Raw genomic sequence first — 13,543 nt, 5'->3', positions numbered from 1 at the left:
GAAGTTCAACATGGCACCTCATGGCAAAGAATTCTGAGGATCTGAAAGAAAAAGAATTGTTGTAGATGGCCTAGACTATAAGAAGATTGCCAAGACCCTGAAACTGAGCTGAAGAACAGTGGCCAAGACCATACAGTGGTTAACAGGCCAGGTCCCGCCATGGTCGACCAAAGAAGTTGAGCGCACGTGCTCAGCGTCATATCCAGGGGTTGCCTTTAGTAAATAGATGTATAAGTGCTGCCAGCATTGCTGCAGAGCTTGAAGGGGTGGGGTCAGCCTGTCAGTGCTCAGAACATACGCCGTACACTGCATCAAATTGTTCTGACTGTCTGTTGTCAGAAGGAAGCCTCTTCTAAAAAGGTGATGCACAAGAAATCCCACAAACAGTTTGCTGAAGACAAGCAGACTAAGGACATGCATTACTGTAACCATGTCCTGTGGTCTGAGAAGACCAAGATAAACTTATTTGGTTCAGATGGTGTCAAGCTTTGTGGTGGCAACCAGGTGAGGAGTACAAAGACAAGTGTGTCTTACCTACAGTCAAGCATGGTGGTGGGAGTGTCATGTTCTGGGGCTGTATGAGTGCTGCTGGCACTGGGGAGCTACAGTTCATTGAGGGAACCATGAATGCCAACATGTAATGTGACATACTGAAGCAGAGCACGATCCCCTCCCTTCAGAGACTGGGACGCAGGGCAGTATTCCAACATGATAATGACCCCAAACACACCTCCAAGATGACCACTGTCTTGCTAAAGAAGCTGAGGGTAAAGGTGATGGACTGGCCAGGCATGTCTCCAGATCTAAAAACTCTATTGAGCATCTGTGGGGCATCCTCAAAACAGAAGGTGGAGACGGAAGGTCTCTAACATCCACCAGCTCCGTGATGTCATCATGGAGGAGAGGAAGAGGACTCCAGTGGCAACCTGTGAAGCTCTGGGGGACTCCATACCCAAGAGGCAGTGCTGGAAAATAGCAGGGCAATAACTTCTCCGCAGGATATGGAAACCTTCCAAAAAGATCTGAACAAAGTAATGGGATGGGCAACTAAACGGCAAATAAGGTTTAAAGTAGAAAAATGTAAAATAATACATTTCGATGGCAAAAAATACAAATGCAATCTATACAATGGGTGGTGGGGGAGAACCTCTGGGGGAATATAGTATGGAAAAAGACCAGGGGGTCCTAGTAGATAGCAGCAGTTTGGCATTGCATGCCATTGTCTAACAAAGCAAACAGAATATTGGCATGCATTAAAAAGGGATCAAATCCAGAGAAAAAAAAGGAGAATTATTCTGCTCTACAAGACTCTGGTCCGGCTGCACCTAGAGTATGCTGTCCAGTTCTGGGAACCACTTCTCAGGAAGGATGTACTGGAAATTGAGCGAATACAAAGAAGGGCAACAAAGCTAATAAAGTGTCTGGAGGATATTAGTTATGCGGAAAGGTTGTGAGCACTGAACTTATTCTCTCTGGAGAAGACACTTGGAAGGGGATATGATTTCAATCTATAAATACCATACCGGTGACCCCACAGTAGGGATAAAACTTTTGCGGAAGGGAGCTTAACAAGACACATGGCCACTCACTAAAATTAGAAGAAAAGAGGTTTAACCTTAAACTACGTAGAGGGTTCTTTACTGTAAGAGCGGCAAAGATGTGCAATTCCCTTCCACAGGCAGTGATCTCAGCGGGGAGCATCGATAGTTTAATCCGACGGATGCTGGCACAAACTTGTCTTGCATACACACGGTCACACAATGTTGTCGGAAATTCCGAACATCAAGAACGCGGTGACATACGACGAGCCGAGAAAATTAAAGTTCAATAGCCAGTGCGGCTCTTCTGCTTCATTTCGAACATGCGTGGAAGTTTGTGCATCGGAACTGTGTACACACGATCAGAATTTCCGACAACAGATTTTGCTGTCGGAAAATTTGAGATCCAATTTTGTGTGTTGGAAATTATGATGGAAAATGTCCAATGGAGCCTATACACGGTCGTAATTTCCAACAAAAAGCTCCCAGCGAACATTTTCTGTGTGTACGTGGCATAATAATATAATCACACACATTAGGTTGGACTTGATGGACTTGTGTCTTTTTTCAACCTCTCCTACTATGTAAAGTTCAAAGTCACCTCAATCCCCTTTCTGATGCTCGGTTTGAACTTCAGAAAGTTCTCTTCACCACGTCTAGATACCTAAATGCATTGAGTTGGTGTCATGTGATTGGCTGATTAGCAATTTGTGTCACCAAGCAATTGAACAGGTGTACCTAATAAAGTGGCCAGGGAGTGTATATCCTAGACCAGGGGTAGGCAACCTCAGCCCTCAAGCTGTGGTGAAACTACAAGTCCCATGAGACATTGCAAGAGACCCTGACAACCACAGGCATGATGGGATAGAGAGAAATAAAAAAAAAAAAAAATATGTATTATATTATATAAAAATTTATTTTTATTTAAAAACACACACACACAAAGAAGGTCCGGCTAACCACTTTTCAAAGTGTATGTAAACCCAAAAATGTTTATATATATATATATATATATATATATATATATATATATATATATATATATATTGCAGATTACAAATTTTTAGATTTGCTCACCGCATTAATTTTCACTTTTCAGACTAAGCTCACTATTGGCAAATACATAAAATACCTGTTAATTGTGCCAGAATGTCCATGGCACTTTCTGTAAGCTTAGAAGAAAGCACAAACATTGTTATCTTTATTATGTTGACTACTAGCCCCATCAGTCCACCATGTAATGGAGATAGACAAATGCAGACATGTCCAGCCTGTGTGAAAACCGGCTCGCTCCTTCCAAAAGATTCAATTCAGAAAAAGCATGGATATAAAAAAGGGAAGGGAATGGTTACTAAGGGAAAAAAAAAATAAAAAAATAAATAAAACACGGGAGAAAGAAAGCCTGAAAAAGAAAAAAACTATTGCAGACACAACATTTAAGAATGGGTAAGCTGCAAGTTTGGGTTCATATATACTTTAAACCAGCAACACAATGGCGGCAGGGAGGATAAGCCCACACACACACACACACGTGTATGTCCAAGGCGGCTGTGCTAAGAGGGCATTTACTGCACCCTACCTGCACAATGAATGAGCTGCTACAGACAGACCCTGGTCCCTGATTATGATCAGGAGATCCCGGTTATAACTACAACAACAACCAATCACTAATGATGCGATTGGGAAGCCCACCCCCATCCTGCCAAATTCCCAGTTAAAGGGTATCCGGAAGGGACAGTAAGGAGTTAAGGCTCCATTAGTCAAACTTGTGGAATAAAAACAAACAGTCAAAATGTTAATAGTTTTAGCTCACCTGCCCAGCAGACGTGAAGGCAGGTGACACCTCTCCATTGTAATCCGGATATGGATTTGGGTAACTTCTGCCGTCCATGGTATGCTACTGAATTCTAGGAAAAACAACAACATAGATATTGATAGAAAAAATAACCTTTTTTTAAAATAAGTGCAGCACCCTCTAGTGTGTGCTACTAGTATTGAGTAGGCAAATTACAGCCTGGCCAGGGAGTCATCGAATCTGGGTCCGGGTTATTAGAGGCCAGGGCTGGAGGACTCGACCTGGCAGCTCTCTGGTGCCTCCCCATTTTTAGAATGTTGGAGAATGTTCTGGAACTAGTGGGCGGAAGCTAGGAGGGGTTGCTTGCATATTTAGGGGCCTTAAGCCAATCCCCAGGGCAGGGAACTAAGGGGCCATTAAATAAACATGAGCCTTGCCAGCAGGAGTAGTCGGGGGCAAGATGGAGAAGCAGTACTGAGGGAGGCTGTTGGTGGCCCTTGATGGCATACCTTGTGCTGGGCATCCCTGGTGGTCTGGTGGTGTCCCTGGTGGTCCAGTGTGGGCATCCTCGGGGGGGGGGGGCTGCGCTGATAACTGATCAGCACAGACCCCCCCCTGTCAGAGGAGCAGCCGATCGGCTCTCCTCTACTCGCGCCTGACAGACACGAGTGAGGAAAAGCTGATCACCGGCTCTTCCTATTTCCACTGTGATCAGCCGTGATTGGACACGGCTGATCACGTGGCAAAGAGTCTCCGTCGGAGACTCTTTACTGAGATCGTAGTTGCGGGGTGTCAGACTGACACCCCACAACAACGATCGCCGCGATGCGCGTCTCGCATGAAATCCTGATCACGTCATATGACGTCCGGTCAGGATTTTGAAACCACTTTGCCGCCGTGCTTTTGTTATAGGGCGGGCAGCAAGTGGTTAAAGACAGCACTGTGCCAAGTCTTTATCTAACCTTGCCCTAGAGAATCTCCATGAGCATGTCAGTCTGGAAAGAGAAAAAGCAGCAAAAATGCGACTGGCGGCAGCCAGGTGGGCTAGCATTCTGCAAGCAGTGGAAGTGGGATCAGTGGCCACAGGGAAGCAGAAGGTGATGCAATTTGCTATGGATTCTCTTCATTAAAAGGTAAAAACCCTTCTATGTTGCAAGATCCCCAGCTCCCCCCCCCCCCCCCCACATACTTACATTGAGCCCAATCTCGATCCAGTGCTGCTTCTGAGAGCAGCGGCTCTCTCCGCTCTCCCCCTACTCAAAGGGCAGACTGATTGACTCCTGTTGCTGTTAAATTCTGTGATGAGGGGGTGGTGTCGAGCTGCACTGTCAGTGTCTATAGACATAGACAGCGCAGCTCAGGATCCAGTCCAAACAAGCGCCCCCATGTGAAGTTGCTTCCTATAGGAGCAGTTGCCGAAGAGGGGGACCGAAGAGGAGGATCAGGGCTACTCTTTGCAAAACCATTGCACAGAACAGGTAAGTATGAGAGGTTTATTTAAAAAAAAATAAAAAAAAAACATTTACAATCACTTTAAGCAGTGTTAATTATTGCATCAAATATCCATTTACTCTTAGTCATATTTGGTCGACAAAAAACTGCAGTACATTTTAGTCAACTAAAATCTAAAGAGTTTTGTTAAAATTATAAGATATCATTTAAGCATTTCTCTAGAATTTCTAAACTCGTTATATACACTTGGATTAAAAATAAAATATAATATGAAATATTATTTATGCATTAAGATTTGAACAAAGTACACACTCTGGAGGAATTTACTGTAATGCGCACAGCGCTCTGGACGGTGGCCTGAGGAGAGGCCTGCAATGCGCACAGCGCTCTGGACGGTGGCCTGAGGAGAGGCCTGCAATGCACACAGCGCTCTGGACGGTGGCCTGAGGAGAGGCCTGCAACGCAACCAGTGCCCTGGACGGTGGCCTGAGGAGAGGCCTGCAACGCAACAAGTGCTCTGGACGGTGGCCTGAGGAGGCTTGCAATGCGCAGTGCTCTGCTCGGTGGCCTGAGGAAGCCTGTAATGCGCACAGTGCTCTGGACGGTGGCCTGAGGAAGCCTGTAATGCGCACAGTGCTCTGGACGGTGGCCTGAGGAAGCCTGTAATGCGCACAGTGCTCTGGACGGTGGCCTGAGGAAGCTTGTAATGCGCACAGTGCTCTGAACAGTCTGAGGAGGCTTGTAATGCTGCACAGTGCTAAGTAGTGATGGACGAACTTCCGACGGGACATTTCGCGAACGCGGAACGCGGCCGATAGTTTGCGAACCGTAACGTTCGCGGCGGGCCCCATTGACTTCAATGGGAGGCGAACTTTACAAACCTACAGGTCAAATTTGCAGCCACAAAATAATTACTAGCTGTGCACACATAGTCCCACTACATGGCCAATGACATAACACATGTATGAGGTGAATCTGGGATCGACAACTACAAGCATTCTTTTTTTTATATGTGAAATTCTGACAATGCAGGACTATGGAGCGCTGACACCAGCACCGTGATATACAGCACTGACACCAGCACCGTGATATACAGCACTGACATCTGCACTGTGATATACAGCACTGACACCTGCACCGTGATATACAGCACTGACACCTGCACCGTGATATACAGCACTGACACCTGCAGCGTAAGCAGCCCAAGGAGGAAGTCAGCATAGCACAGGGATGGTGGGAGCCCCTCATAATAAGCAGCCCCAGGAGGAAGTCAGCATAGCACAGGGATGGTGGGAGCCCCTCATAATAAGCAGCCCCAGGAGGAAGTCAGCATAGCACAGGGATGGTGGGAGCCCCTCATAATAAACAGCCCCAGGAGGATGTCAGCATAGCACAGGGATGGTGGGAGCCCCTCATAATATGCAGCCCCAGGAGGAAGTCAGCATAGCACAGGGATGGTGGGAGCCCCTCATAATAAACAGCCCCAGGAGGATGTCAGCATAGCACAGGGATGGTGGGAGCCCCTCATAATATGCACAGCAGAGGTACAGCCCCAGGAGGAAGTCAGCAACAGCACCGAGATAGAGAGCACTAACAGCAGCACCGATACCAGCAACTTGCTGCTGGGCCCCAAAAATATGACACCACTCAACCTCTTCAAACAGGAGGGTACGGGCATATAGTACGCTGTGCTTTTTTTGTACAAGGAAGTGAGCCAAATGAAGAAAGAAGGTCTGTGTGCTCGATTAAAAAAATCGTTTATAGACATATACATGGTCTACTGGTCACATGTGTTGAATTCCTCCGAGATCCATGCCTCATTCATTTTTAGAAATGTGAGGTAGTTAACACTGTCATGAGCTAGGCGAGTACGCTTATCAGTCACGATCCCCCCCTGCTGCGCTGAACGTCCTTTCGGACAGGACACTGGACGAGGGGCAAGCCAACAGTTCGATTGCAAATTGGGTAAGCTCTGGCCAGAGGTCAAGCCTGCCCACCCAGTAGTCCATCACTCCTCAGAGCGTCCACATTGGCCATTAACCCGATGTAGTCGGACACCTGACGGTCTAGGCGTTCCCTGATGCTGGATCCGGATGACAGCCGTCACCTGAAAGAATGACCTCATATCAGAAGTCACCAACACATCTTCAAACCGGCCTCTTCTTGCAGGCACTGTTGGATTGGTACCCGCAACTCCTTCTCTGGGAGTGGGAATTGCTCCTCTGCCAGCGCACGTAAAAGCAGAATGCAGCATTTCTCGAAGCAAGGCCTGGAAGTGCTCCATTCTGCCAGCCCTCTGTGACGGCGGTAACATTTCCGCCATTTTATGTTTTTACGGGGGTCTAAGTACATTGCCACCCAGTACTGGTCCTTATGCTTTTTATACGGGGGTCCTGTTAAAACACTGGAGCATGAAGGCCCCCATTTGCACTAAACTGGAAGCGGTGTGGTGGCCTGGCTCCTGCTCATCATCCAGGATAATGTCGTCCTCTTCATTCTCCTCTCCCCATCCACGCACAACAGGGATCCCAGAAAGGTTTAAAGCATGCTCTTCTTGCTCCTCCTCATCCGCCCCGGGTCGTGCAGCAATTCGTCGTCAAATACCCCGGGATCCAGGACATCTTGCGGCAGGCAAGGCTCGCCTTGCTGACATTCAGCGGCGACACAATCTGCCGGTCAGACGTCTTATTTGCGATTGCCCGACGCGATGGAACTCAACCTGCTCCCACTGGGCTCGGTGATGGCAGCTCATGTGCCTTCTTAAGGCGGTCGTCCCTAGGTGAGAGTGTTGGGCTTACCGCGACTAATGCATTGACTGCAAAGATTGCAGATGGCAATGCTATTGTCAGCAGCGGACACGTTAAAAAAAGCCCACACTGCCGAGCCATGTGCCGGTGTCCTGGGAGCGCCAGATGTGACCGTACATGGTCGATGACTCGCTCCTAATACATTAGCAGTCTGCTTTGTCCCTCCTGTGCAATGCAAGTTATTCCTGCTTCTCCTCCCTATCTGCTGGTCCATATCTCCCTCTGAACTCCCCTCCTCTTCCTCTCTTGTGGGCACCCACGTGACATCACTAGACACGTCATCATCGACGTCACCTTCCCCACCGCTATAAGTAGAGATCTCGGAGTAGGCAGCAACACCAGGGACCAACCTCCTCCTTGGGCTGATCTGGGTACTGTCGTCAGACTGCTGAGTGGCGCTTCATGCTACCTCCTCTTCCTGATCCAATGCCAAGAGTGGCTGCGCATCAGAAATGTCTTGATATGGATCGGAAAATAATTCCTGCGACTCAAGCGGAAGGTATGTGGTGGTGGTGGTGTTGTCTTTGGGGGTGCACATAGCAGAGAGTGAAGAAGAGGGTGAAGATCGAGAGGATGAGGAGGGTGCAGAAGAGTAAGGCTGAGTGAGCCACTCAACCAATTCTGGTGCTTCCTTTGACGTAATCGCACGCACCTTCTGCAATTTCCCACTTTGGCTCAAGCCTGTTGCTCCTGCCCTACCCCTACCACCCCTGCGGAAAGGCCTGCCTCTTCCTCTGCCTGTCATTTTTTAAATGACCCTGTGACAAAACTCTCTACAGAAGTGCAGTATGTATGTGGAAGAAGGTATATAACACCCCGCTTCAATCTGTTGTTTTTGGGGGCCACTGGTCTATTACACCAGTTACAATACTTTTTTTTTGGATTGCGTTTGTCACTCTTTGTAGTATCGCTGCAGAACCGCTCAGCAGTCACAATGCTGCACAGTGGAAACGCACTATACTATGCTTTCTATATGTGCAAGTATTTTATACGTGTATACCAGTCCTTAAGGACCTTTGTGGAACTAGTAGGTTGTGATTAGCAGACTGTACCTCAGTCCCTATACTGATAAAGGACTGCTGCAGAATAGGGCAGCAGTCAGCAGTAGTGCACCTCAACCCTATATATTGTGGACCTATACCAGTCCTTAAGGATTAGCAGACTGTACCTCACTCAACCCTATATACTGTAGTACGCTATACCTTACCAGTCCTTAGAAGGATCTTTGTGGAACTAGTAGGTTGTGATTAGCAGACTGTACCTCAGTCCCTATACTGATAAAGGATTACTGCAGCAGAAGGGCAGCAGTCAAGTAGAATATTCTTTATACATTTGGAAGAAAGAATATTATACGTGTACAACCCTATTACCATACCAGTCCTGAACAGGAACTTTGTGGACCTAATAGTAACAGCTAATGATTGACTGTCCCTCACTGCTACACACAGCGCCCTGTCTGTCCCTATTTACACTGACAAAACACAGGCTGCTGCAACAATAACTTGAATAGCACTGCACTCAAAACTATATCCTGTACTACTACACCATACCAGTCCTGAAAAGGACTTTTGTGGACCTAATAGTAACAGCTAATGATTAAACTGACTGTCCCTCTCTGCTACACACAGCGTCCTGTCTGTCCCTGTCTGCCCTGACAAAAGACAATCTGCTGCAACAATGACTTGAATAGCAGTGCCTCAAACCTATATCCTGAACTACACCTATACCATACCAGTCCTTAAAAGGACTTTTGTGGTCCTAATAGCTAGCGATTTGGGTCACTGCAGTCTCTCTCCCTGCTCCACACAGCAACCTCTCCCTATAGTGACAGTAGAAAGAATGTAAAATGGCCGCCGGATCGGGTCTATTTATAAGTTAGGGGGAATGTCCAATTGTCCATGTGCTGTAATGTCTCACTTGGCTGTCCTGTACCCCATGATGGATGTGTCATCATAGGTCAAAGTTCTTTTACACAGTAAACACGTAAGTCCGCTGGGCGAACAGCGGCAATAGTCCGCCGATCGGGCGAATCGCGAACAGCCGAAATTCGCCGCAAACCGACCGCCGGGCGAACCGTTCGGCCATCCCTAGTGCTAAGTACACCACACCACCAGGCATGCTATGGTCACTATCTTGCTTGCTGGGAGGGGAAACACTCAAGGGCTTTACAGGCGGAGCTCTGAGGAAACCGAGAGTTCACATGGGCAATTATCCCTCCCTAACATTTTTGTTAGTTGACGAAAATGGAATTAATATTCGTTATAGTTTTTGTCAATTGATAAAAACATGGGGTCATTTTCATTTAGTTTCCACCACTGACAAACAACATGACAAAATTAACATGGACTTTAAGCCGGTTTTTCCCTGCCAAAATGTGGCTGTTTCAGCAGGAAGTGGACACATTTCGATGTGAGTGCCCCTGTCACTAGACCAGCCTCTATAGAACGGTCCTGCTGGGAAAGCAGCATTCGATCAGTACTTACAGCCAATGGATGCAGCGCTGATCTCTGTATTCTGGTGGGAGGAATGAATACAATCACACAGCGGGAGAGATTCCTGCATCATCACTTGTGTGGATGACGTGGGAAGCTGGTTATTTTTTTTTTATATATACCTAGCTTTACAGCATTGATTGAAAAAAATATGACCCATCAGACAGGATCAATCTGTATGACAATTGGATGTCTGACACACACAATCATTTTGATCAGATATTTCGCTATGACAGGTCAATTTCCCAGCACTGAAACAGATGGAAAGCTCTGCCATTGACTAGAATGGAGGGCCTGCAGATTGCAATTAGTATCCATATTAATCAGTTTAGACAGATCGAACGATTGATTGAATTAGCATATTGATACATGTGTGGTCATCTTTAAAAATGATCATTCATTGATCCAGCTTTCCAACACACACACGGAGATATCTGTTCATAGATCAGAAATGATCAATATTTGGCTGATCGTTCTGACAGTCAATATCAATGAAGAGCTAAATACATTAGGAGCAATCTGTAAATTTTCATTCAACGCAAATCGAATGATCCTATTGCTACGTATATGGCCCCCACTCAACCGAGAAGCTGGGAAGGAATAATAGAGGGGAGCGACATTGAGAATGAATGCTGATCTGTAATGGGTGGGCGGCCTGCTATGCAATGCTGGAGAAGACCCGCATCATCATCACACAGTGACCGCACTACAGCAGGCGCACCGACACCACCGCCCATCCCCCGCCCCCGCACTCCGCACCACAACTCACATAATGACCGGACAGCGGCACTACACAGCATGCATACCTTCACCTGAGCGCCCTCTGACACCCGCCCACAGCCTCACACTGCACACTCATTGGCCTTTCACCACCCCACGCTACACGCTGATTGGCCTCTCTCAACCCGTCCCCCCAAACACTAAAGGCGAAGCTTAGCAGCGTGTGAGCAAGTATGATAGGAGTTATTGGCTAGATCGCCACCTAGTGGGCAACAGATGTTTCGTCCACACAGGAGAGGACTGTTTTTTATGATTATACAAAGGCCATGACCAGAAGCTACGAAGAGTCGCTGTCATCCCCTATAACAAGCCCGAACTAAATACATGTCAAGTTACAAATACATGCCCAGAGTTAGGATTTAGGCTCGGTTCACACCTATGCAGTTTGATTTTGACCCAGTTTTTAGTGCATTTTGTGTTTTTTGCGCACACACTTTTTACGCATTTCTCACACTTTATTGATGTGTTTTGCATTATCAGCGGCTCCTGTGTCCTCTCCTCCTCGGCTACTACAGCTGCCACCGTGCAGTTCCTCCCTCTTGCTTCTAGGTGTCCAATAGGATCGCCTGTCCTGTCAGCCAATCGCTGATGGGTCTCAAGATCCATTTCCTGATTGGCTGGGAGGAGGATCAGTGTGGCGATAGTGAACATTCATTCCCTATTGTCACACAAGTGGGTGGGATCGGGACTCAGAACACTGCGCTCTAAGCCCACCCTTTTTTGAAGCCTATAAGAGCCTCTGGCTCTAATCACGTGCTTCGAAAAAAACACAACCCCGCCATTGGAATCCATGCATCTGGTGCCCTGTACGTAGATCAGGGGGCCAGACCCATGGATGGGCCAAGTCGGTTGAACCAAAAACACACCATTTGGCTTTTAAAAAAGTCCCGACCCTTTCCAAAATCGCTGGGGCTAAAAAAAATCATAGGTGTGAATGTGTCCCATAGAAAACCATGTCAAATGGACTGTAGTGCTTCTGTAGTGTTTCTGCAAAAGACATTAAAAACACATAGGTGTGAACCAAGCCTTAGGCCTCATGCAATCTACAGCATTTTTTCTGCCATAATTTGATTAAAAAAATGCCTCTAATGTTACAATATGTATGTGCCTTTGTGCATATATTTATGCACTAATGGTATTTGAGTGTAAGTGCATTCTGTGACGGGAGTCACTTTGAGCAGAGGGCTTGTGCAACCCAGCTTACCTTAAAGAGGTCGGGAAACTCCTTGTCCAGCTCCCCGCCCCCTCCTATGTGTAAGTTATCCTGTGTCTATTAGGGGCACAAGGTGACCAAGAACCACAGTTGGGTCTGCACTAACCAGACTCCCAGTACAACCACTCTGGACTCAACATAAAGTTGGGAGGTATGCTGATGGTGAGTGAGTCTCGCTGTCAGAATACAAAGACTCAGCAGGAAGGATTTCTCCATCTAACTTTTAATGGATGATGAAATCGTTTCAGATTTTTCTATTCAACCAGAGCCAGGTATAGCCACCTTAAGGCACTGCTGCTTGTGACTGCCAGTCTCAGAGGATTTAGAGTGGGATTTAGTGATGTCAATGCTGTGCTGCTCACTGTTCTCCTTGCTGGAAGATCTGACATAAGGAAGCAAAGCCGTGCCAAGATGGACATCCTTCTAGCCTAATGGCCATTAGGTATGGAGGGAGTGAACAAGGAGAAAATATATCATTATACCAATGCTTACTCCACGATGGGACTGCCAGTATGTTGTCTACTGTGCAGGCCCAGTTTCTGTCAGCACTGCACAGAAAATTAGAAGAGTCACAGCAGAAAAAAGACCAAGTGGTCCATCAAGTCTGCCCTGTTTTTTTTTTGTTTGTGTCATTGAAGTAACGTGATGGCACCACGGCAGGAGACACATAACATTCTCTGCACAGTGTGGCAGGATGAGACAATGCTACTATGTAATAAGTCAGTTTGGGCCAGGTTTTGGAGAAAACAGGCCCACTAATGGCACAGGTGTGTGCTGTTCTTTTAGAAGTATCAGGATTAGAGGTCAGGGTCAGGGTCTGGGCCCCACCCTCCAGAGGGGGTCACTGGTTGTAAGGGAGATGAGAGGTGCATGTCTGCACCATGCTTTCCAGGATGGGACAGGCCAAGAACCTCACAGACAAGGTTTCACCCAGGGGTCAGAGGTGCCCCAAGCCAGAGGCCCGGGTCTGAGAAAAAGAAGCAGAGATAGGGTCTCACCCAGGGATCAGAGGTGCCCCAAGCCAGAGGCCCGAGTTTGAGTGAAAGTAGCCGAGATGCCCGAGTCTGAGAGAAAGAAGCTAAGACAGGGTCTTACCGGCGGGGTCAGAGGTGCCTCAAGCCGGAGGCCTGAGTCTGAAAGAAAGAAGCCGAGACAGGGTCACACCCGGGGGTCAGAGTTGCCCCAAGCCAGAGGCGTGAGTCTGAGAGAAAGAAGCTGAGACAGGGTATCACCCAGGGGTCAGAGGTGCCCCAAGCCACAGGCCCGAGCCTGAGTGAAAGAAGCTGAGACAGGGTCTCACTGGGGGGGTGGGGTGGGGGGGTCAGAGGTGCCACAAGCCAGAGGCCCGAGTTTGAGTGAAAGAAGCCGAGACAGGGTCTCACCGGTGGGGTCAGAGGTGCCTCAAGCCGGAGGCCCGAGTCTGAAAGACTGAAAGAAAGAAACCGAGACAGGGTCTCATCCGGGGG

General features: G+C 47.6%; 1 protein-coding gene across 2 annotated transcripts in view; it reads right to left on the bottom strand.

The window, feature by feature from the left end:
• The window catches only part of LANCL1 (LanC like glutathione S-transferase 1), a 63,479-nt gene extending 52,465 nt beyond the window's left edge, over positions 1-11,014 (bottom strand). The window contains exons 1-2 of one of the 2 annotated variants that reach the window (XM_077448350.1): positions 10,891-11,014; positions 3,352-3,445 (exon numbers count right to left, since the gene is read on the bottom strand). In XM_077448350.1, coding sequence (XP_077304476.1) covers positions 3,352-3,429 — 78 coding nt within the window. In that variant the 5' untranslated portion in view covers positions 3,430-3,445; positions 10,891-11,014. Of the gene's footprint in view, positions 1-3,351; positions 3,446-10,853 lie in introns of both variants that reach the window. The other variant, XM_077448351.1, reaches the window with a different exon arrangement.
• Positions 11,015-13,543: the final 2,529 nt, after the last annotated feature.

The sequence above is a fragment of the Lithobates pipiens genome, unplaced genomic scaffold, assembly GCF_037356315.1.
Source record: "Lithobates pipiens isolate NorthernLeopardFrog02 unplaced genomic scaffold, aLitPip1_a1.2 Scaffold_22, whole genome shotgun sequence".
Taxonomy (NCBI): Eukaryota; Metazoa; Chordata; class Amphibia; order Anura; family Ranidae; genus Lithobates; species Lithobates pipiens.
This window is presented reverse-complemented; position numbering and strand designations above follow the sequence as displayed.